The sequence below is a fragment of the Lotus japonicus genome, chromosome 4 (genome assembly GCF_012489685.1).
Source record: "Lotus japonicus ecotype B-129 chromosome 4, LjGifu_v1.2".
Taxonomy (NCBI): Eukaryota; Viridiplantae; Streptophyta; class Magnoliopsida; order Fabales; family Fabaceae; genus Lotus; species Lotus japonicus.
In genome coordinates this window covers 76,602,647-76,625,799 of record NC_080044.1, presented here as the reverse complement: position 1 = coordinate 76,625,799, position 23,153 = coordinate 76,602,647, and the positions used below count along the sequence as shown (strand labels likewise).

General features: G+C 38.7%; 5 protein-coding genes and 1 non-coding gene across 7 annotated transcripts; 4 read left to right on the top strand and 2 right to left on the bottom strand.

Moving 5' to 3' along the window:
• Positions 1-67: 67 nt before the first annotated feature.
• Positions 68-141, top strand: TRNAR-UCG (transfer RNA arginine (anticodon UCG)). Its single transcript has one exon. It is a non-coding gene; the product is annotated as a tRNA-Arg (tRNA).
• Positions 142-1,619: 1,478 nt separating this feature from the next.
• Positions 1,620-5,162, top strand: LOC130711440 (magnesium transporter MRS2-4). Its single transcript, XM_057561061.1, has 4 exons — positions 1,620-2,098; positions 2,362-2,807; positions 3,400-3,678; positions 4,435-5,162. The coding sequence occupies exons 1-4, from the start codon at positions 1,768-1,770 to the stop codon at positions 4,711-4,713; spliced, it is 1,335 nt and encodes a 444-aa protein (XP_057417044.1). The 5' UTR covers positions 1,620-1,767; the 3' UTR covers positions 4,714-5,162.
• A 1,467-nt stretch (positions 5,163-6,629) lies between these two features.
• On the top strand, positions 6,630-11,811 carry LOC130711439 (uncharacterized protein At4g06598-like). 2 transcript variants are annotated; one of them, XM_057561060.1, is made up of 6 exons: positions 6,632-6,796; positions 6,928-6,968; positions 8,207-8,951; positions 9,660-9,735; positions 9,857-9,983; positions 11,153-11,811. In XM_057561060.1, exons 3-6 carry the CDS (start codon positions 8,224-8,226, stop codon positions 11,350-11,352), a joined length of 1,131 nt encoding a protein of 376 aa, XP_057417043.1. In that variant the 5' UTR covers positions 6,632-6,796; positions 6,928-6,968; positions 8,207-8,223; the 3' UTR covers positions 11,353-11,811. The 2 variants fall into 2 exon arrangements, with proteins under 2 accessions (XP_057417042.1, XP_057417043.1); XM_057561059.1 differs by lacking the exon at positions 6,928-6,968 and having other exon boundaries at positions 6,630-6,796.
• Positions 11,812-12,685: 874 nt separating this feature from the next.
• On the bottom strand, positions 12,686-16,049 carry LOC130713866 (ubiquitin-like domain-containing CTD phosphatase). Its single transcript, XM_057563686.1, has 6 exons — positions 15,676-16,049; positions 15,438-15,582; positions 15,228-15,342; positions 14,743-14,806; positions 14,487-14,652; positions 12,686-13,362 (listed from the first exon to the last, which is right to left on the bottom strand). Exons 1-6 carry the CDS (start codon positions 15,939-15,941, stop codon positions 13,117-13,119), a joined length of 1,002 nt encoding a protein of 333 aa, XP_057419669.1. The 5' UTR covers positions 15,942-16,049; the 3' UTR covers positions 12,686-13,116.
• A 2,790-nt stretch (positions 16,050-18,839) lies between these two features.
• LOC130713383 (protein FAR-RED IMPAIRED RESPONSE 1-like) lies at positions 18,840-20,072 on the top strand. The gene is made up of 2 exons (XM_057563155.1): positions 18,840-19,796; positions 19,883-20,072. Exons 1-2 carry the CDS (start codon positions 18,883-18,885, stop codon positions 20,070-20,072), a joined length of 1,104 nt encoding a protein of 367 aa, XP_057419138.1. The 5' UTR covers positions 18,840-18,882.
• A 595-nt stretch (positions 20,073-20,667) lies between these two features.
• LOC130713493 (protein MAINTENANCE OF MERISTEMS-like) lies at positions 20,668-21,953 on the bottom strand. The gene is made up of 2 exons (XM_057563257.1): positions 21,199-21,953; positions 20,668-21,110 (listed from the first exon to the last, which is right to left on the bottom strand). The coding sequence occupies exons 1-2, from the start codon at positions 21,850-21,852 to the stop codon at positions 20,769-20,771; spliced, it is 996 nt and encodes a 331-aa protein (XP_057419240.1). The 5' UTR covers positions 21,853-21,953; the 3' UTR covers positions 20,668-20,768.
• Positions 21,954-23,153: the final 1,200 nt, after the last annotated feature.

The window sequence follows — 23,153 nt, the reverse complement described above, 5'->3', positions numbered from 1 at the left end:
ATTGATCGAGTTTTGAACATACACTCTAATAAATAAATACGTAGAATATATTCCTTTATTCAAACAAGACCGCATAGCGCAGTGGATTAGCGCGTCTGACTTCGGATCAGAAGGTCGTGGGTTCGACTCCCACTGTGGTCGTTTTTGGCTGTTTGCTTAAATTAACATCAAATATCAACTTTTGTAGCACTCTGCACTTCTATAATTAAAATAAAGGAATCTTTTTCTTCTTTCGTTTTTTTAAACCATTGTAGTTATGAACAATTCTATGACACTTTATATAAGACGTTAAAATTAGTAAATTCTTTTTTTTTGTTGAAAGAAAATTAGTAAATTCTTCAATTATTCAATACACATGAATATAGATTTTCTTACATCAAAATATAAGTTTAATGCATTTTGAGAATGAAAGTATTTTTATTTATATGTAATGAGTAGGCCTCATCTAAAAATTGACTATTAAATATTTACTTTAGGAAGTTTGACTTTTGTGTGTCTCTTTCAAGTAACTATTAATAAATTAATTGTAAAAAATTATTAATAAGTTTAATATAAAATAATTAATAATTAATCCATATTTTTTTATACATCGGAAAATTAGATAAAACAAGACAAAACAAAGAGCCAGAGAACGAGTCATTTAAGATGAAAGGTTCAACTTCCACCGGAGATAAATGAACTCTTAACAATTAGAATTAACACCTAGTTGTGCTAAGCAATCTACTGTCATGTTACACTCCATTGGTATCCATCGTAGTGTCACCTGCCATTGTCGACGGAGAAGAGTTGCCACCTCCCCTACCCGCGGACAGAACGCGTGAGTGACATCATTATTAACTGCTTGCAACATCTCTTTGCTGTATGTTTCTGCAAAAAATAAATAATCATTTCATGGCTCATATTTTTTTTCCCCAATTTTTTAGCCTCGCAATAACCGGCTCATACACTTCATTAAGTCCTGTTTAATATCTGACAAACGGATACTCATTTGGCACATAACAGATACGAGTATACTACCCGCGGGTAGTGGTGCGCGAGCACAGGTTTAGGTACTCGCGCGACTACCATGCTTAGCTCTTATGTTCCATCAATCCGATCATAGCTTTTATACCAAACCAAACCAACTTTTTTGTTTTCTATTGCTAATTGTTTTTTTCTTTCTGAAAATCTTGCTAATTGTTATTTAAACAGATTTGATTAGTTAAATTTAAACCCAACAATTTATAACCATATATATCTTCTGTTTACCAAAAAATATATATATCTTCTAAATTCTTCATCCTAAAATATTATTATTTTGGCTAAAAAGCATTTTTTGCCCCTGATGTTTCAAGTTTGTGCAAATTCTGCCCCTATCTATTTTTGTCGATGTTTCTACCCCTCATGTTTTCCAACAGTGCACCGTCTACCCCTCACGGAGGGGTAGGAGGGGTAGACGGTGCACTGTTGGAAAACATGAGGGGTAGATGGTGCACTGTTTGAAAACATGAGGGGTAGAAACATCGACAAAAATAGAGTAGGGGCAGAATTTGCACAAACTTGAAACATCAGGGGCCAAAAGTGCTTTTTAGCCTTATTCGAAAGTGTTACCTTTTTCTCCATAAACAAAGAGTGAGTGAAGGGTTGAGAGGCAGAGGAATCTTTATGGAAGATGCAACCGGAGAAGAAGACGAAGAAGAACACCACCACCACCACCACCACCACCACCACCTTTCAATTGAGAATTCTCACTCTCCTTGAATATCCAATTATTCATAATTATTAATTATGGGTAAAGGACCATTCTCCTTTCGCCGCTCATCCTCCCGCCGCCGCTCTAAGAAGGCCACGCTGCCGCCACAATCGCCGCCGCTCCATGCGACCGAAATTTCCGGCTCGCCGGTCGATAACCGCTTGGTCCTCGGCGGCGGTAGCAGCGGTACGGTAACGAAGGCGAAGAAGAAAACCGGCGGTGCCAGGCTGTGGATGCGGTTGGACCGGGCGGGGAAGTCGGAGCTCGTGGAGTGGGATAAGAACGCGATCATCCGCCATGCGTCGATTCCCGCCAGAGACTTGAGGATTTTGGGCCCTGTCTTCTCTCATTCCTCCAATATCCTCGGTAAATTGATTTTCAATTCAATTCAAATCGGTTTTTAGGGTTTCTCTGAATGTTTGATCGTAGTGTTCGTGAATTTGGAATTTGGATTTTGATGGAGCCTGTGATCTTTTATGATTATTTCTGATCAATTAGGTTAGAGAGTTTCTGAAGAATGATTAAGGTGTAGAATTTGAAATTGAAGGTTTAATTAGAATATTTATGGTTATTTAAACTGGGATTTTGATGAAGAATGATATTGGATATGCTTTTCATTGTATTTGCAGCGAGGGAGAAAGCGATGGTGGTTAATTTGGAGTTTATAAAGGCTATTGTAACTGCTGAAGAAGTGCTTTTGCTTGATCCTCTTCGCCAGGAGGTTCTTCCGTTTGTTGAGCAGCTCAGGCAACAGCTTCCGCATAAAAATCAGCCTAAACAGCTTCTAGGGCCTGCAGATGAACAGGAGAGTGAAATGCAGGTTTCTACTGGCAGACAATGGTTACCTGTGCCGGAGGCTGCGGAAGGTTTGCAGTCAGAGCTTCCGTTTGAGTTTCAAGTTCTGGAGATTGCTTTGGAAGTTGTCTGCACGTATCTGGACTCGAATGTGGCAGACCTTGAGAGAGGTGCTTACCCTGTTTTAGATGAATTGGCTAGGAATGTTAGCACCAAGAATCTCGAACATGTGCGGAGTTTGAAGAGCAATCTTACTCGTTTGCTCGCACGTGTGCAAAAGGTATGCTGCATAAGATTTGTATTGTCAAAGGTTGCCTTGATTCACTGAGAATTATTCTTTTGTTGACTAGGGTTGTGGAAGCTGAGAATTGGTGGATTAACCTATAGGAAAATTTTAATGTTCTTAATCTATCGATGGGATTAAAATATTGCACAAGACTGAATTCTTGTATGCAATGTATGTAGTTTGTCTGACTTGGACTGGTCAAGAAACATGTAAATAGAACCCATGAGAGGGGCTTCTTTTAATTGAAGTGACAAAGGAATTATTAGTTATTATACGTTGATATGGTTTAATTTTTTTTAAAGAAGCAGTATTAACATATGATTCTTAGTCCTTGTGAGTTGCGGGCCTGTGGCACATATAATATAGAGAATCATGCAGTTGTTGAACAGAGCAAGAAAAGCAATTTCCCTCGTTAACCTTATGTTGTTGACTCCTCCATAGTCCTCAAATAGGAAATTCTATAGTAGGTTTTTGTTTGGCGTTTTATAAAGACAGATAACCGTAGCTTATGTTACCACACATCTAGTGATGCATACTGTCATCTTTGAGATATCTTACTTAGGAAATGTATGGTCCACTCTTACAGGTGAGAGATGAAATTGAACATCTATTAGATGACAATGAGGACATGGCACAACTATATTTGACTAGGAAGTGGTTGCAGAATCAACAATTTGAGGCTAATTTGGGAGCAACAACCTCATATAACCTTCCAAATAATGCACATGTTCGCCGAGTTGGTTCTACCAAAAGTGGAAGCCTTGTGACCAGCAACTATGAGGATGATAACGATGTGGAGGACTTGGAGATGTTGCTTGAAGCGTATTTTATGCAGTTGGATGGAACTCGTAACAAGATATTGTCGGTAAGTGTTCTTATGATCAGATTGTGGTCAAATCATGTCTGTGTCAAACTTTGAAGGTTGATACTGTCACTTTTTTTAATTTATCGTCCTATCTAAACTATATTATGATTTTTTTCTTTTAGACAATGAAATTCACAACTTATATTTCGCTCCATATGTACCTGTCAACACAAAGTTGTGACTTGTGAGTCTTACTATAGTATAGGGCAGTACAGCGTCCTTTTACTTTTTTATTCCCACACAAACATCACTGGGTTGTTGCTAGTTTCAATGTGACACTGCTGGGAGCTTTCCCTCAGGAATTATAAGCTTCTACAACTTATTCTAATCTCACCCTCTGCTGGGGCCATCAAATTTTGTTACTGTAATTTTAGAGAGGGGGTACTGGTAGTTTGTCCAACTTTGTTTTAGTTCAGGATTTCAGAAACACAGTATTGTCTGACTAGTTGGAAAACCAGTGCTTTTTATACTGTTGATTTCCTTTTATGGTTCACTGTGAAACTAGTAGAAAGGCTACTACTGTACTTTTTCCCAAGATTTTATTTTTTTTGGGGCTGGGGAGCTACTGTGTTTTATGGAATATTGGGATTTGGCAAAGCATTCTCGATCATGAATTGTCTGCTGAATTTGATTAATGTTTATATGGTGAGAATTTGATTGGGATCTTGGAAGTTCTGAAGAACGATAGATGTTCTTCAGTCTATCGTTCTTCAGAACTGGCAAAAGTTCTTACTTATTTTGGCTTCTGATTTGCAGGTTAGAGAATACATCGATGACACCGAAGACTATGTCAACATCCAACTTGATAACCATAGAAATGAACTTATTCAGCTGCAGTTGACATTGACTATTGCATCCTTTGCTATTGCTGTTGAAACTTTGATAGCCGGTGCATTTGGTATGAATATTCCTTGCCATTTATATAACACTCAAGGAATATTCTGGCCTTTTGTGGGGATCATTTCTGCAGCTTGCGTATTGCTTTTCCTGCTTGTCTTAGCATATGCTAAATGGAAAAAGTTGCTGGGATCGTAAGTATTGCCTGGTCATCAGTGATCCGAAGAACAGATCCGAACAAGTCCCTGAAAAGAAGGGACTTTGAAGGTTGTATCTCAATTTCTCACAATTTATTAAGCTGATGTCTAGGATGTTGAATATTGCTTTTGACATGGTGTACTTTATAGCTGACACTATTCACACAGGCATTTTTCATTAAGCAGATGTATGTAGTGTCAAATAAATCTTCACACACACATAATTATAGGCTTGATCAGCTTATATGTGCATGGCAATTGCATAAGGAACATTTTGGTGGGTATAATTTGTGAGCAGCCAACCACATCACAAGAAAGTTCACTTTGAACACAAGCAATTTTAGAGAGATATATATAGAGTATAAGATGTGAGAAGACTTTGGTAGGTTTGGTTTTCATTTTCATTTTTTATTTTTCAGTTTTAATAATAAAAATGTCATCTTACTTTCATTTAGTTTTAAAACAGGCGAAGCCTCTGTTTATTTTGTAGTTGGATAAAATTAAGTGATAAAATTAAATTTGTTTGAATAAAGTTTGAAATAATGAATTTTTTTTTTGGTGCTTAAATAAAGATGAAATAATGAAATAATGAATTTGTGTTTGCTTTTGGTTGATTAAGATATGTTAGAAGCAGTTTTTACGGTAAAAAAATTAATAAAACTTATGTGATAAAACAAATTTAAGATTAAGTTTCGAAAGTGAATTTAAGATAATGTCGTTTTTTAAGGAAATGATCAAAGTGTCTCTTTAACCAGGGGTAATTCATAATTGACTATAGTCAATGTCCTTGTTTCTCCTTTTTAAATTGAACATTTGTCAAATTTGCACATATATATTTGATAAGGTCATATGTGATTTGCGAGTTTTTTTTCCCCTTTTCATGTAATGATGGCGCAGTAACTTGAATAAAATTTGCTAGAAAACTTGTGTCAACCGAAACGAAATCAGGTCAAAATATTTAATTAGGCTAATCTTCACAAGTTGCCAATTTATTACAAGTGTAATGGGTCAGGTTAAGGAAAAAAACAAATTCAAGTTGATTTAGAAAATTTGATTAGGATTGATCTGAATAAGGTCATCGGTTTTTTTAAAACAATTAAAATTCAATCTAAAAATTAAAGATGTGAAAAAAAAAATTATCTTTCTTAATATGATACCTGCCTTTGCGTATTAAGCTTAATTAGTCACTTAGTGCCTGTTTGGGTGGGCGTTGGATGCCCCAAACGCACGTTGCCAACGCTGAAAACAGGACGCTCCAAGTTATAGCTTCTCCCCCAACGCACGTTTCCACCGCTCCTCACAGCTGTCCCAAACAGGCCCTTATATATTGACAGATGTTTATCACATAAGAAATTTATTGTACTATATGGTCAGTAATTTTTTTTTTACCTGAGTTAGTGTTTATAGATAAGTGATAAATTATTATTTTATAAATTTAAACAAATAACAATTCAATTTTTTTTGTTACACCAATGTATTTTCACAGCCGACAGTCATGAGACTAATCCTCTGAGATTTCTCTCAACAAATTGAGTTTCTGATTAGATGTTTAAGTAGTTCAGTCATCTACCAGATGTGTTAGACTTTGTTGATATAATTGCTTAAATACTTGCAATAAAACTCTTGGATTGGCCAGTCATAATTAAAAAACAGTTGAGTAATCTATTCTTACCCAAATTGAACCAATTATTACCCAATTCCAATCTGGCATCTTACAAGTTGGACAGCGATGCAACAACTTGTACTTCTTTTCTACTCTGGCCTAAGTTTTATTTATTTATTTATTTATTTATTTATTTATTTATTTATTTTATAAACTCAAAAAAAAATAGTTTTGGAATTAGTGAGATTTAAAGGGGTGAAAATGTGAATTTACAAAAGTTGTAGGAACAGTATTATTATACTTGGTCATGGTTTTACAATCAACCCCAAAGCAAAGCTTGAACGAGAAGAGAAAGAGAAAGGTTGTTGAAGAAAACAACGAACCCTAACTCGAATCTAGAGAGAGAAACAAACAAACTTTGCTTCGATTTCAAGCCCTTTTACCATTGCATTTTGGGATCTCGAATCTTCAATCTGCAAAGGTCAGCTACCTATTTTCCCCTTTTCTTCTTCCCAATTTCTGTTTTGTTTCATTGCGAATCGCATCTATCTTTCAATTTTCATCCTCAATTCGTTCAATCAGCTTCAAATTGTTGCTTTATTCATGCCACAGCGTCACACATTGCAGCATTTTGATTGATTTTGCTATAAACGGTAATTTAATTTCCTTTGTTTAGCTTTTATTTTCTTTCCAATTTTCTGAAAATGCATGTGTATGTATGCTTTGGGTAAATTCTATTGGAAATTCAGCAGCGATTCAAAGTTTCTATCTTTGATTTGTTTCCTCATCTGGGTCTTTGGGTAAATGAAACAGGAGCTTCAGCAATTGGTTGCAAAGTTCTATTAATTTTTTCTTAATTTGTCATCTGTAAAAAATTTCTTATTGGATTCGATCCCTCGCCCGAGTTAGTGGCTGCAAAGTTTTGGGTTTTTCTTTCTGCCAGTTTTTTTTTTTGAAAAAAATATTTTTGTTGGATTCTCTGTTCCATTGGTGATGAACTGTTATTGCCTGGGAAGGGTTCGGAGACACGATTGTTTCGGTTTGATTTTTATTTAAATGAAATTAAGAAGCTAATTTGTTTAGCAATATAACAGTGGTTTTAACTTAAATTGGTGATTATTATGTGTGATGGGATCATCGATGCGCTGGGTTCTGCTTTATATCAGGTTATCCTTGCTTATAGAGAAATGTACAGACCGATTGGTATGTGATGATCCCATACTGGGAGGGAAGGAATGGTTGACAATTTAAGTCAACTATCTGGAATAATATCCATGTAAAATGAAATTTAAGATTGTTCATGAGATGGGTGGACAAATATTATAACTACATTTGAGAAAGTAAAAGAAAAGATAGATCCATTAAGCTGCCGGCATGACATGGCTTTTTATGTAATGAAATGTGTACTTCAGTAGAGCTCTGGTATATTTAGTTTATAGGACTGTCAATGAAGTTATCTGGTTTTACTCATTTACGAAATTACGAATTTAAGATTAGCCAGATGCTTTATTTTTCCAAAGCTTCCTTATTTACATGTAGGTGGTTCCTTGTATGTTTTTTTTCAAGAATATAGGGAAGCAGGTGCAGCAACACATTTGATGTACTGAGTGCATTGCATTTGCATATGCACCAAATGTCAATTATTTGGAACATATACAGGCATACTTATAGCCTTATAGCCATAGGATCTTTGTACTGAGTAACTGAGTTTGCGGTTATATATTTGTAATTGAGAACATAAGAATATCTGATTATCTTTTTATCTTGGTTTTATTGTTTAAATTTTCATTAGAAGATCCTCCCAAAATAGTTTGTTGTATCTGTTCTTTATATTATCTTTAAATGCACTTATATGGCCACATGCTCTGATTCATAGAATGTTATTTGACAGGTATTGATTCTGCTTCTATGGCAAACTCAAAGGGCTCATCCAGTGTCAGAAATTTGATGTATCCTGGAAAGCATGCTCTGCTTCCTCCTAAAAGCCCGTTTCCTAGTGTTTCCCAAGCATATGCTGATTATCTCTCAATTCCCGGAGTTGGTTCAAAGGCTGTTAACAAATCTAGAGAAGGAAGCACACACCACCAACGTACTTCATCTGAGAGCCATGTTATTGAGGAACAACCTTCATGGCTTGATGATCTACTTAACGAGCCAGAGACACCTGTCCGAAGGGGTGGTCATAGGCGTTCATCAAGTGATTCTTTTGCATACATAGACACAGCTAATATGTCTAACATCACTTATGCAGACCAGGACGAGTATAAATATAAGAATTTGATATCTACTCCATCTTGGTCATCTCAAGACTTTGACCGCAACAAAGATGCTTATCATATACCCATGTATGCAGAAATGAACTTAGCAAAACAGAAAAATAGGTCATGGGACTCTTTTTCAAATGGGGTGACAAGTCTGGGTGGTGTTCCATCTGGCAAAGACCATGTTGCTTTTCAAAGTTCAGGATCACTGACACCTTGTACACCACATGAAGCAGATGGGCTTCCACCAACTGTAAATGAAAAAAGTGAGTCCATAAAATCTGGCTTACAGGATGCAAGATCATCTTTTGAAAGAAAGGATGGTTCTCATGCAAAGTCATCTGCTTCTGAAACAGATACAAAACGTGCTAAACAGTATGTAGTCTTTTTTTCTAATTTCTGATTTTATGGCTATTATAGTGATTGCTTGATGTTACTACACTTGGGTATAGTCCTCCTGGTGGACCAAAGTACTTTGTACTCCTTCCATTCAAATTATGACACCTACCCATGTATGGTTAGTTACCCATACTATTTAAATTCAAAATTATAAAAACTGTCACTTTTACCCTAGTTTTACAAAGGGGAGTACTGAGTGTTCGGTATCCCGGGAGGACCAAAAAAATTCTCCAGACTTGGAAGGCTGCAAGTTTTGGTGAATGAATGATTTGATCCTCTGCTTCTGTCTCTTTTTAGCTTCTCAATGCAGAATAGTTTCATATAGCAAAGCCATGAATAAAGTCTATTCTCTGTCATTGACCCTTTTTAACTTTTCTAGATAAACTCCTTACAATTGTATTATTAAATTCAAAATTGTACTAATTGTGGCATATCACTTCTTAATAAAGTAATTAAAAGGAGAATAGACATTAGTAATAATGTTTATTTGTGGCATGAAGTGATGTCTGCGTTACTAAAGCTGGTTACCATTTCCTGAGTAGAGTAAGCAGTTGCATCATGCTTCTCTTTATATAATGAAATCAGTTACTTTTTGTTATTTTTGCTACTTGATTTGCAGAAGATTTATAATCCCTACAAATTTATATGTGGAAACACTCTGTAACACTTTAAGTTATAATGCAGGCAATTTGCTCAACGTTCAAGGGTTCGTAAACTTCAGTACATAGCTGAGCTGGAAAGAAATGTACAGGCTTTACAGGTTAGTTTTGGCATACATAAGGCATGTTATGTATGAGGTGATATTTTTTGAAAATGCATTCATATACGATAGCAGAAAGTTGGAAATTCTGATTTTTTTTTTTTTTTTTGTCATTACGTAGGCAGAAGGGTCTGAAATATCTGCAGAGCTTGAATTTCTTAACCAGCAGAATCTTATCCTGAGTATGGAGAATAAAGCACTCAAGCAACGTTTAGAAAGCTTAGCACAGGAGCAGCTTATCAAATATTGTAAGTTTCCATCTTATGAGAATTATCCATTTGGGTTCTCAAGTATTGGAAGTCTTTTTTGCTTGGAAATGTTGGGTTATGCATTTCATGTGAGTTGAGTACATATGCTTACGTAGCCCAGCTGGTAAATACTTGTGAATTTATGATGCAATTTATAGTATACATTTGGTTTATTATCTGAGTTTGATTGTAGTATATAAATGGCAAGCAAGTATGAAGTTAATTAAGTTCTACCTTCTAGTTCACTAGTTGTAAGTTACACACACTTGAGTGTTGAGCAAATTTGGTATTTAGTTGTTTTCCGATTCTTATTTGCATTTTCTTAGAGAATTGTCGTGAGTGCCGCAATGAGTCTTGTTTATATGAAGGCTAATTGTAGAAGTGAAGAGTTTTTTCTCCTCCCACTATATCCATTTAATAAAATAGTGAGATAAAATTAGAATGACCAGCCTAAACAAATATTCATTCTCATGTATTCTCTCCATTCAAAAACTTCTGTTGTTTTAGGACATGCACAGTTTAAGAGTTCATCAATTAATGTGTAGTTTGACAAAATACCCTTATTTAATGCTGAGTTATATTGATAAAGAGAACCATAGTTATTAGTTAAGTGATTGGTGAGAATTGTGATATGTGAAATTAGGAGGTGGTAGGTGAGAGATATAATATTAAATGAGGGTATATATGGAAGAAAATTAGACAAATAGTCTTGCATTTCTAAAACAACAGAAGTTTTGGAAAATTGGTAAAAAGCTAAAACAACAAACGTTTTGAATGGACGGAGTACGTTTTTATATTAAAAGAATCTACCATATAGGATAGTGATGTAAGTTACTGGTTAATATATGACCTCAAGAAACTTGGTTCGGATCAGTTGGCCACCTGAACCACCATGTGATGGAACTTGTCTTGCAATGCAAGGTCAAATTTCACTCGAATCCCTCATGGCCCAAGCCACTTCATCAGATAATCAAATGTGTGAGTGAAGATCAGCCTCACGCCCAAAGGGTGTGGGGAGTGGGGACACCTCATGTGAGACCAGGAACATGGCCATTTTAGGCATGTGTGAGTGAGGATGAACCCATGAGTTCTTTTTAGGCATGATTTATTTCATCAGTTTTGACAATAATTTGTTTTGTTCACTGAAAACTGTGCAATGTGAAATTCAGTGGAGCAGGAAGTACTGGAAAGAGAGATAGGAAGATTACGTGGATTATATCAGCAGCAGCTGCAGCCGCAACAACAACCATCTTCTAGTCATAGGCGCACAAACAGCAGGGACCTGGAATCGCAGTTTGCAAACCTTGCTCTAAAGCACAAGGACACCAATTCAGGGCATGACCCTGCGACTGGAGCACTCAGAATTTAGATCTGCAGTAGCTGTAGCCTTGTTCTGCCTCCACATTCAACATGTGTTGCCATGCCTGTGATCGAGCTGCTTCCTTCCGACATGCGGGATTGTGCAGAGATTTCTAGCATATACCCTCTCTCTGCCCGCCTTGCTGATTTTTTCAGCCTTCTCTTAGTCTTGTTTTATATTTACTTAAATTATTGCCATTTAATGTGCACCTGGTGGTCATTGCTGAATCTCATTCTATTTCTCAGTTTACCTACCAGAGGTGGTAATTCAACAATTTCAAAGCTTTCACCGCTACTGTGTTTTCAGTAATTAACTGAACACCCCCCTCATGTGAATCTCCAATGTTGTGGAATTTGGCCTAGTGCAAATAGCAAACATCTCAGGGCTGTTTGAATGTGCATTATTTGTATGGATAATGTTAAGCTTCATGTTTGTAATATGATTTTAATGAAGTTCATGTTTTCTCAAGACATCTGTCTGAAAGCAGTGAGGAAATGATCTGGAGACATTCTTTTATTCTGTCATTTCCTTAAAGTTGAGCTTTCACTTATAGACCAAGCAAGAGGGTTTAATTGGATCCTAAAAATGGAGGGAAAAGTCTTGTTTAAAATGAGCTTAATTATGAATGGCTTTCGTTAGAATATATTTTTCTACTACTTCCAATGTTTGCCATAGTTAATTTTGAGTACCACATTATTTATTTTAGGAATTAGCTGAAATGAAGTTTTAAACATTCTGATTATCATTGTTTCTTTTTTTTGACAGACTATCATTGTTAAAATTACAATCGGAATTTTTATTTTAACTTCTTAAGTCTTGTAATTATTTGTTAGTGTTTAAATTAGTTGCTGATAATGTTGTGAATCCCATAAAAATTTATCTGCATGAACTGTGTTTACATTGAAATGGATTAAAATGTACATTCACCGTTCGAAAGAATGGAATATAATATTTTAAGTTAAAAAGGAATTAAGGTTAAGAATCAGTATGAAATGCAGTGAGTTGATGGTTATGACTTATGAGAGTGTCTCCAATTGTAGACTTTACGGTTGGCAGATTATTTTCCCTCATTGATTAATGTCATCATCTTGCTTCTTGACTTTCAAATTTCCACTACTATTGTTCCTTGCATCAATTACACGTATATCATATTTTACTTTCAAAATAAGAAAATAGTTCTCGGTTTCCCTTTTACCCCTTTTTCATCTCAACAAATGATATTCTCACTAATATCCTTTCATTTCTCCCTCACGTCTACAATTTCTTATATTTAGAAGAGGATTACAAACAAAAGCAAACATGGTTTTCTGACAACAAAAATCAGGAAGCATAAAAACAAGAATGATAAGAGTCAGACTAAAACCACTACGATTGACCTTAAATTATACATTGTCGAGAATTAGAATCTGTAACACTTTGGATATCAGTTACAGTTGTCACAACCAGTCATTTCTCATTGGCAACTGTAAATTCGGAAAGTAACCACAAAAACCGGTTTGATCCGAGTTTTGTACTCATTTCTCAACAAGTCATGAAAACACATAATTTTCTCAAGCATAAGAATTACTAGTCTCCAGGAACCAGTGCATAATAATTGCACAATAATTATTGGTCATCTTAGATAGCTCCACACAGCTGCCACAGGGAGTCATTTTCTCTGTCATTCACTCCGTCCTGACTTGAAATGAAAAATTGAAAACCTCCGGCTAAGCAAAGTCTCTTATAGAAGCTGATCTTCCATACCAGATTCCTCTTATTGAAGTCCATTATCACTTATCTGTGCCTACGCCTTTTAGCATTTTCATCTGTAAATGACTCCCAGTTATGATGGTTAAGCTTGCTCAAGTCATCAAGCTCTGCAATGGCCAGTAAGTACTGGGTAAGTTTCACTAGTTCCTGATCACTATCTCGGTTGGCATGAGCCTTCCTGAATGGCCTAATTGTCAAACCATTCTGTGGGTTCATCACGAAATTTCTTCGAAGGTCATCAAACATGATAGTATTTGAAGCATTGTAGAACTGACACAAAATTAGAAACCACCATCAAGACAACAAGATCATGAGTTATTAGTGCAAAAATTCAAAATAGATTCAGCTTACAACAAAACTGATATGTCAACAGTTACATTTTCCTTTTTTTTTAACTTCAATGAATAAGCTCCATTACCCACCCTAGGTTTATGTTACTTACTGTAATACTCAAAATAAGTAAACATCTTTTGGATTTTCATGAAGATGAAGTTGCCCGACAAAGTAGTAGATATGTATGATAAAATAATATATGATAACATAACTTTGGCCTAGTTTGGATTAACCTATAAGCATAGTAATCAAAATCGGACTTACGGCCTAAATCGAGGAGGGGATTTGTAAATCATAAATCGAGATTTAGCAGTTTCTATATATACGCATATAAATTCTTATGTGCATAGGCCGTAAAGTGTCATAAAACATAACGGGGACCTTCAACACAGAACAAGGGAACAGAGGAGCTTCAACAGAGAACAGGGGAGGAAAAACTGAAGAAGAGCGGTCACATCGCCAATGCCGTCGTCATCGCTAGTGGCCATTGTCGCTGCTTGCAGATCCCTTGGTAAGGTCAAAGTCGCTGTGGTTTCTTTGAGGTGAGTGAGTGTTTGTTAGAATAGGGAGGGTTTGTGTTTCAAACCCTTGAAAAATAGGGATTTTAGCAATTGGGTCGAGCAAAAAAACAGGTCAAAACCTGTAAGGAAATAAATCACACTAAATCGCAAAAACTACCTAAATGGCGATTTTGATCTGATTTCACGATTTTGGTCCGATTCCATACCGATTTAGAGGGATTTGTGATTTGGCGATTTGAATCGCGATTTTGAGTACTATGTTTATAGGAGCTGTAAGCATTTGGTTCCTATCATTGGAAAAAGTACTTAAAAATCTATAGGTGTTTATACACAAGTTAAATGAGCAAACTTTTGAAAAAAGTTGAGGTGCAGAAATCAATTTCGACCTATGGAGGAAGCTATTATTTGGAAGGCACATATTCATTCCAAGATCATTACAATCTCCTTTTCCTACAAGTGTTCAATGAGAAGTTTGTCCAAACTAGTTTTCAATTTGTAAACATAAAGAAGGAAAAACAAATGGCATGTTATACATCATACCTCAGGGAACTTAGCCCAGATCAAACCAAGTGGCTTGCAGTCAAAGACCCCACGAGAAGGCGTCTGAACAGTGATCATTGCTAAGTGGTCAAGAAGCGCTGTGATCTTGTAGTTAGGATTATCCAGAACCCCAAGTTGTCCCATCTTAAGGTTAATCCATTTCATGCTGCAGAAAAACATTAAAACCATTCAAGTTGCAGCCTTGAAGGGTTATTCTTCCAAAAGAATAAGAATTTAACAGAGTAGATGATCGCACCTGGTCGCAGACCATATCATAATGTCATACTCGGAATAAACTGATGCAAGAAACTCATGAAGGTCTGCAGAAGGAAAAAAAAAATCATAACTTTACAAACAAGATGAAAAGGTAAAAAAAAGGAAAATTGCATTCCCATACACAATAATTGATTAATGAATAAATGTAAAAGAGCCTACGATACCACGACCCTAAACAAACTCAGAAGTGAAACAAGGAATTATCCAGTGTGGTTAAACGCGGATCACACAAAATAGTGGAAAGCCAAAATTCCCCTATGTCAAGCTGCCCTCGAGCGGAAAATAGCAGTGAGCCCTCGGAGGGCTACGCTATAGCACCGTAATATCCGCTATTTAACAACACTGTAATTATCTAAAACTTCCGCTTCGTCCCAAAGGGTGTGTTAATTAGGATGAAGTAAAAATTAAAGCTTGTCCCGAAATTATAAATAAAATTATAGTAGATAGTTGAAGAGGGTAAAATACAAGGTCTCATAAGTTGAAGAGGGTTCTCAGCAGTGGACCGGTGATCGAAAAGGGTGTAATCAATATCCAGAACAAGGAGTTTCTTTCCTTCTCGACACGGGTTTAGAAGCTCAACCTGCAAGTTACATGGTAAAAACAATAACAGGATTAGATACAATACAAGTCCTAAAATGCTAAGCAGAGTGGATTGAAAATGATGAAAATACATACCTTGAACTGATTAATGCGCCTAGTCAACTTGTGCTTGTTGACTTCCATGTCTTTGATGTCAATAGCTTCTTCTTGAGGAAGCTCAAGATCATCAATAATCTCAGGAGCCTCCACTGGATCCACAATCAAATCTTCTTCAGTAGTCCTGAAATGCAAAACAAATCAAATCAAATCAAATCAAATTAATATGAAACCCTAACAAACGAAGAAACAAGGGAGGGTAGGGCGAAGTGCGAACCCGATCATGGTGAACTTGAGTGCGGAATTGAGGGAGAGTTGAGAGAGTAAGAGTGTGTCATCGTTGAGTTTAGAACCGAGTTTAGGGTACAGGAGCTTCTGGCGAATGGGTAAAACGTTGGTTAGCTCGCAGATTCGACGCTTGAGTTCGCCGACGGTGTCGTCGCCGCAGACTCGGACGGTGTAATCCTTGCCGGCCCATTTGACCTTGAGTGTCATCTCCTCCTCCGATGACGGTGGCAATGGCACTGAAGATGAAGAAGCCATGTCTCTCTGCCTCTACCTCAGCCTCAGTCACACACACTTCTGCAACCCTCGGTGAGTACAGTAGCTGTCTGTCCCTTATGACGAGTATTGTGTTGTGTTGTGTGCACTTAATGAACTTTGTATCTTTTTTTTCTTTTATCATTAGGTTTCGTCTTTAGGTCGAAAATTCGATTTCTATGAACCGAACTCCTAGAAAAATATCTGACATTCACCACACTTGGGTTAGAGTTACGATAACAATTTAATATATAAACTCATTCATTTATACAATAGAAAAATGGAGGTTGATGCAGATGCAACTGTCGTCTTCCTTTAATATGTCAGGTTAGTCTATGTATAAGACCTTATGTATCTATGTCCTAGCATATGTGCCCTGCGTAGGGCCTCCATGTTCTTCTTCTGGCCCCTTAGCCGGCCACTCTTGGACTTGTATGTACCTAGCCTAAAAATATAATTTTATAGTCAATAAGAATGGAAGTATGATAGATGAAAGTAAGTTGTATATACAAAACTAACCACTAGTAAAATATTATCAAACTCTGATGACTCGGGAGTACTAGCAAGGGATGTGAGATATGATGATATCATACCAAGCACTCAGGTACACACTTTTCCAATATCGCAGCTCGAACCCCTCATCAACAACTTGAGTGGTGAATTTGAACCAACGCTCATTCGTCTCCTTACTTGTAATTGTTACTTACTTGAGGGGATGAGAAATTCCCTGCAGGTGTCAGAACTATTTGAGCGCTTTCTTCGGCATATGAGGTTGTATGATGTGTGAATACTAGATGTACCCCGAGTACATAGCAATATTCTGTAACAGACAATGAGATATTTGATTAACATACATATGCCAAGTGACAACGTTTAAAACTATGTCATATAGATCGATTTGCATCTAAACTAGACCATCAATCCTCTTGTAAGTCCACTAGGCCTCCTCGGGCAGTGATGGACCCAAGCATAACAAAATGGGGTTGCCCCTCAAGAGAAAATTTTCCTTAACAAAATAGTGTATAAATGTTATATTTGCCCCCTTAGAAAAATTATATTATTTCTTCTAATTATTCATTGTTGATTTTACTTAATATGTTAAATTTCGCCCTCTCATGTTAAATGCCTTTAGATTTGAGTCTGTAATATTAACATGCGCATGTATAAGATCAAATTTGTATATTAAAGCAATGAAAAATGTAAAATCCATATAAGAATCAAACACGTCTCGCGGTCATGTAACTTGCCATAAATCTAGCCCCTTCATCTTGGCATCCTCAAGTTGGTCATACAAAAATGTGAGGACAATTGTGCGCCAAACATATGGCTCGACAATCTCCATATCCTCAAAAGAGTGAGAAGGTAGACGACGTTTATGTACGACTGACTCTTGTTGGCAAAAACAATACAACCAACAAGATGGTGAAGAAATGCTCTAGGCGATACGTGTAGCCTCAAAACTCCTAGTTGCAATCGCCTCTATAAACCGTTGGTATAAATGAGAATAAGACGTGCATCCAACTAGTGTGGTTAGCAAAGCCTCAACATCCCACTATAATCAAGTTTTGATTGAAATTTTTTCTTATTTGAACCCTAGTACTCTTTTATTTTTCTCTATCTTTTGTACATTTTAACGGAAAGCATAACCAAATTAAAAAGTAAAAACAGAAGAACAGAGCAAGAGAGAAAATAGATTAATCATAACAATAATAGTAAATAAAAGGTAAATATAAAAAAAGTGTGATTAAATTGAAGGACATAGATTAGAGGGGAGTTGGGTTTGGGGCCTCCCCTATGGGGCTGCGCGCCCCACCTTTTTTTTTTAAACCCAAAAGTGCCCTACGGAAAGGTACTTTCCGTATTCAATTTAACTGAATACGGAAAGGTACTTTCCGTATTATATTTTGATGAATACGGAAAGTTATTTTCCGTATTTAACTCTGACAGGATTCCCCCTTTTTCCACCATTACTCCTCCCTCACCAACTTTCACCAACCCCTCACCAGCCCCCCTGAACCTCCTCAATGCCTCCAGACCACCCTCTCTCTCACCCTCTCCTACCTCACTTTCATTCCCAAGCTCTCCACCACCATCCACTCCTTCATTTCCCAAGCTCTCCACCACTACAACAAGTGTTGTAGTAGAGGTAAGTCTATGTGTTTATTTGTTGTTATTTTGTAGGATTAAGTAGTGGAAGTAGTTAGATTAAGTAGTTTAAGTAGTTAGATTAAGTAGTTTAAGTAGTTAGAAGGATGGGTTTTTGAATTCTGAGTCGTGATATAATACGGATTGTTATCTTCCGTATTGAATATGGAAAGGTACTTTCCGTATTCAGTATGGAAAGTAACAATCCGTATTCGGTATGGAAAGTATATTTCCGTATTGAGTATGGAATGTAACTTTCCGTATTCTCTTCCAGGGATGACATATTCATTTTTCTTTGGTGAGTCACAATTGATTGAAGCTGGATTTCACAATGGTCAACCTGAAGAGGCCACTACAGAGGTGCCACCACCAGCATTTGTGCCCCCGTGTATAAGTATAGATGTCTCGCATTTATTTGCAACTGATCAGGTATTCTTTGAACATATTTTTGCATTGTTTTGAGAGTGTAATATATCAATTCTTATTATGTCTTGATCACCCTTGTAATCAATTCTTATTATTATAACAGATTTTCCCTACCCGTGATGATCTTATCAATTGGGTTCATGGAATTGCGATTGAAAATGGATATGTTACGTTGATCACAAAGTCAGATTATGGTGGGAATGGAAGCAGAAAAGCTTATGTCATGTTGGGGTGCGAGAAGCATGGTAAATATGTTCCTTATAGAGACCCTGACCTTGTTGAAGGGACGAGATCACAAAAGACAGGTTGTCCTTTTAGACTAAAAGGACGACCTAGGAAAAATGGCATAGATAGAGATTGGCGGCTAAAGGTGATGGAAGGTATACACAACCATGAACCAGCTAGGTCACTACTTGGGCACAATTTTGTTGGTCGTCTAAAACCCGGAGAGAAGGAGCAAGTGGGAAAAATGACAAGGAGTTGGGTTCCACCGAGAAAGATGTTGTTGACTTTGAAGGAAAACAATCCTTCAAACTTGACTACCATATCTCAGATTTATGGTGTTTGCAAGAGGTTAAGAAAATCCCTCCGCGGGGGATTGACAGAAATGCAACACTTGTTGAAGAAGTTGGACGGTGACAAGTATGTCCACTTTGAAAGACATGAGCCTGGATCGGAAGTCATTAGGGATGTATTTTGGGCTCATCCAAATGCTATCAAACTGTTCAACACATTTCCATATGTAGTGATTATGGATTGCACATACAAGACAAACAAATATGCAATTCCCTTGCTTGAGATTGTTGGACTGACTTCCACAGATAAGACATACTCCATAGCCTTTTGCTACATTGTTAATGAGGGCACAGATGACTACGTTTGGGCACTGGAGTGTATGAAGTCTCTATTAGCTGATCAAGCCATGTTGCCTAAGGTGATTGTTACTGACAGGGATCTTGCCTTATTGAGTGCTGCTAAGCAAAGCCTTTCTAACACTACACATTTATTATGCTTGTGGCACATCAACAAGTGTGTTTTGGCAAAGTGCAAACTCTATGTTGGCACAGATGATTTTGCTGAGTTGGTTATGATGAAGTGGGCAGAGGTGGTGGATGCTGCAACAGTTGAAGAATTTGAAGTGAAATGGATGCAATTGTTTAATATGTGCAAGGCAAAATACAGCAACTTTACCTCCTATTGTTCTACTACATGGTTGGTTCACAAGGAGAAATTCGCCAAGGCATGGACAAATCATGTGATGCACTTTGGAACAACAACAAGTAACAGGTAAAAAAATTACATGAGCTTAATTTATGCGTTGTTTGTTCATTTGATAGATTGTTGTTAATAAGATATCTATTTGTTGTTTGCAGGGCTGAGGGTGCACATGCCAGTTTGAAGAAGATGTTACGGGATTGCAAGGGTGACCTGGCCACTTCATGGGATGCGTCGCATAGTTTGACATGTAATCGACATACTGAAATATTAGCATCGTTTGAGCGCAGTATTCACAGAATTGATGGAATCTGCCACTCCGCTGGGCACAATCACAACGAATGTTGAGAGAGTAGAGAGTGTTGTTGCTGTTATTAAATCATGCACTCCCAATGGTTTCGGAGATGCCAAAGTTACCCTCAAGGTATTTGCTCGCTTTTGTCCAGCTTCTTTAACCGTCAATTTGTTGTCTCATTTTCTCTCACGATTGCATTGATTTAGGACCCTACGGGCACCGTTGACGCTAGCGTCCATCGCAAGGCCTTCACTGACGGGAAATTTAGGAATGTCATAACTGTTGGATCTGTTCTTGTTCTCCAAAAGGTCTATTACCTTAAACATTAATCTTGCTTCCTTTGAACAAGTACGCATTAATCTTTTAAATTTGCAATTTACTTGCAGGTTGCTGTGTTTGCATCGAGTAAATCTGTTCGTTATCTGAATATAACGTTGCCCAACATAGTCAAAGTATTTCCACAGGATAGCGGACCCCACGACTTCATCGATATCACTGAGGATTAATTTTGTTTTCGTGTTGCTTCTGAATAATTTCGTGTACCCTTTAAACTGTTTGCCATGAATTATTTATGTTACTTATCCTGCCTTTGATTATTTACGGTGTAGTTATACGAGTTTTTTTCAATACAAGAGTCGGCATATAATGAGTGAAAATAGAAAGCATGATTAATATAAAGAGAGTCCTAATACAAAGAGTCACATGTCATAATATAAAAATACAAAAAAAATATACAAATATATAGTCAATCACTCGCCCCGACCCCTACCGGCCCCTCTACGACCTCTAGGTCCACGGGCTCTGCCTCCACGGCCTCTGCCTCCACGCGCACCCTCTGCAGGAGCACCCTCTCCACGGGCTCTGCCTCCACGGCCTCTGCCTCCACGCGCTCTGTCTCCACGACCTCTGCCTCCTGCAGCTCTAGCTCCTCGGACAGCAGCAAAGGCTACCCCCTGGGTACCAATGAAGGCATTGGATCTAATAAGATCCAGCGCCCTCTCAGTGAGGGATCGGGAATGCGTGCCCTCTGCAGGAGCATCTGGCACCTCGAGTGACTGCTCCAACAAGTCCACGGCCCGACGCATAACAGTCTGCAAAAATAATGTAGATACATTAGATACAAATAAAATATCATGAACAAAAAATCACAATTGAATGGAAAATAAAATTCAAACTTACCACTGCACTGAACTCCTCCCTCCTATCATCAGGGATGATGAACCGATGGGACACAGCGCTGTACCACCTCATGTAATCCTCCACAGCCTCTCCCGGATATGTAGCGGGGATCCCCTGAGGGCGGAGGTGCGGCGCAAACTCAGCAAAGGCAGCATCTGCGGTCTCAGCAAGGGACCCAGACGTCTGGATCTCAGAGGGGTGTCGAGGGACATCCTGTATGAAGCCAAACTGGCGCAGAACCCTCTCTGGTAGATGCCGTCGAACAACACGGCCAAATGGCGACCGGATGTAGCCAGAATACATGGCCCTCGGATCCCGTGGTCGATGAGCCCGATGGTCCTCAAATGGGGTCCATATAACGTCATCCACCGTCAGCTCATCGAGCATGACTCGCCTCTCATCAAGGCCTGCATGCCCGACCCGGGACATAGCCCACCGCCGCGCCCTAGGCTGGTCCTGCGAGTACTCCGGATCCGCCCTACGGATAATGACGCGGTCAGAAAGGTACTCGTAGACCCATCCTAGCAGGAGCGAGGTAAAACCTCCCATCTGGGCCGTCCCCCTCCTGGACGCTCGACTAAGCTGGTCGTATAGCGTAGCGAGCGCAATCGCGCCCCACGCGTACTCGCACACTCGACCAAGATCCTCCAACATCCCTATCCAGTAGACGGTCGTATGGTAGCCTCCGCTCTTGCTAGCAAAGAGCGTGGCGCCTAGCTGGTTCACCAGCCAAATCCGTGCAGCGTCCTCATATCGTTGCTCTACAATGAAGTGAATTAAGTTAATAGTTTATAACAATACAATAATAATAGATACAAAGACAATACAATAATAATTAAGACATACTCGCCAACGCAGCCTCATACCGGGTCTGCAAGACCCCAAAGCGAATAGTCTGGGACCTATTCGTATCAAACTCAGCCTCATAAATACCAACAGATCCTCCCATCAACTGAGCACAGAGCGCTGCACACTCGTCCCTCTCCCCCCTCCCAGGCGTATAGAACCTCGACCCCATGGGGAGATGGAGAAGAGCCGACACGTCGTCCAAGGTGATAGTCATCTCCCCGAACGGCATGTGGAAGCTACTAGTCTCCTCATGCCATCGCTCCACAAGGGCCAAAATAAGGCCTGCATCTGTCACCGGGTAGCTGCAATATGGTAGCTGATGAAGACCCGTCTGCTCAATCAACTCTCGAACCCGCCTGTGACTGTCTGAATCACCATCACAAGCAAGGTTCCAAACCTTCCCCCCAGCTGTGGCCACCTTCAACTGTCGACGGTCCACATACCGCTCGTCTGTGCGTAGGAGTGCATGCCACGCCCAGGGAGCCTTGTGATCAGCATAATGGGTGAGGAGCGATAGCTCAACAGGCCCCCCCGGAAACGGCGGCAACCTCTGGATCAGGTCCTCCTCGCCACCCTGTGCCCCCTGCTCCCCCTGCTCTGGCGGCAGGACATCAGCATCAACAGTAGGCGGAGGAATACTATCCTCGTCAGATCCTCCCATGCCGGATGAGGCCTCGCCTGATGACTCCTCGCCGGAAGACTCCTCGCCTGAGGACTCCTCGCCTGAGGACTCCTCGCCTGATGACTCAACCATGGGAGAGGGCGGAGAAACAACTGTAGGTATCTCAACCGTGGGAGACGGCGGATAATCAACCAGAGGAACCTCAATCATGGGAGACGGCGGAGAAACAACTGGAGCTGAAGCCTCCACCGCCTGAGAGGTTGCAGCATGATCGCCGCGCCGGCTAGAAGCATGTAACCGCCGGTGTCTATCCTCAGTAGCCCCGACATCCTCACTAGAAGCATGAGACCTCTTTCTGTTCTTCATTCTCACTATATATTCAAAGCAAACATTCACTATATATACCATTTCAGCCATAGACAGAAACATGATGCAAGCAAATGGAAAATTCCTAGAATTTTATAAGTACATAGATGATAATCGG

Coding starts and splice junctions, on each gene's coding strand:
- LOC130713493 (XM_057563257.1), bottom strand. CDS start 21,852: ATGTTGGAGGATCTTGGTCGAGTGTGCGAGTACGCGTGGGGCGCGATT. Junction 21,111..21,198: donor GGGAGGAGTTCAGTGCAGTG/GTAAGTTTGAAT, acceptor TTATTTTTGCAG/ACTGTTATGCGTCGGGCCGT.
- LOC130713866 (XM_057563686.1), bottom strand. CDS start 15,941: ATGGCTTCTTCATCTTCAGTGCCATTGCCACCGTCATCGGAGGAGGAG. Junction 14,653..14,742: donor ATGATATGGTCTGCGACCAG/GTGCGATCATCT, acceptor GTTTTTCTGCAG/CATGAAATGGATTAACCTTA. Junction 13,363..14,486: donor TCTGGGCTAAGTTCCCTGAG/GTATGATGTATA, acceptor ATTTTGTGTCAG/TTCTACAATGCTTCAAATAC.
- LOC130711439 (XM_057561059.1), top strand. CDS start 8,224: ATGGCAAACTCAAAGGGCTCATCCAGTGTCAGAAATTTGATGTATCCT. Junction 8,952..9,659: donor GATACAAAACGTGCTAAACA/GTATGTAGTCTT, acceptor GTTATAATGCAG/GCAATTTGCTCAACGTTCAA. Junction 9,736..9,856: donor GAAATGTACAGGCTTTACAG/GTTAGTTTTGGC, acceptor GTCATTACGTAG/GCAGAAGGGTCTGAAATATC.
- LOC130711440 (XM_057561061.1), top strand. CDS start 1,768: ATGGGTAAAGGACCATTCTCCTTTCGCCGCTCATCCTCCCGCCGCCGC. Junction 2,099..2,361: donor TCATTCCTCCAATATCCTCG/GTAAATTGATTT, acceptor TTGTATTTGCAG/CGAGGGAGAAAGCGATGGTG. Junction 3,679..4,434: donor CTCGTAACAAGATATTGTCG/GTAAGTGTTCTT, acceptor TCTGATTTGCAG/GTTAGAGAATACATCGATGA.
- LOC130713383 (XM_057563155.1), top strand. CDS start 18,883: ATGGAAGGTATACACAACCATGAACCAGCTAGGTCACTACTTGGGCAC. Junction 19,797..19,882: donor GGAACAACAACAAGTAACAG/GTAAAAAAATTA, acceptor TGTTGTTTGCAG/GGCTGAGGGTGCACATGCCA.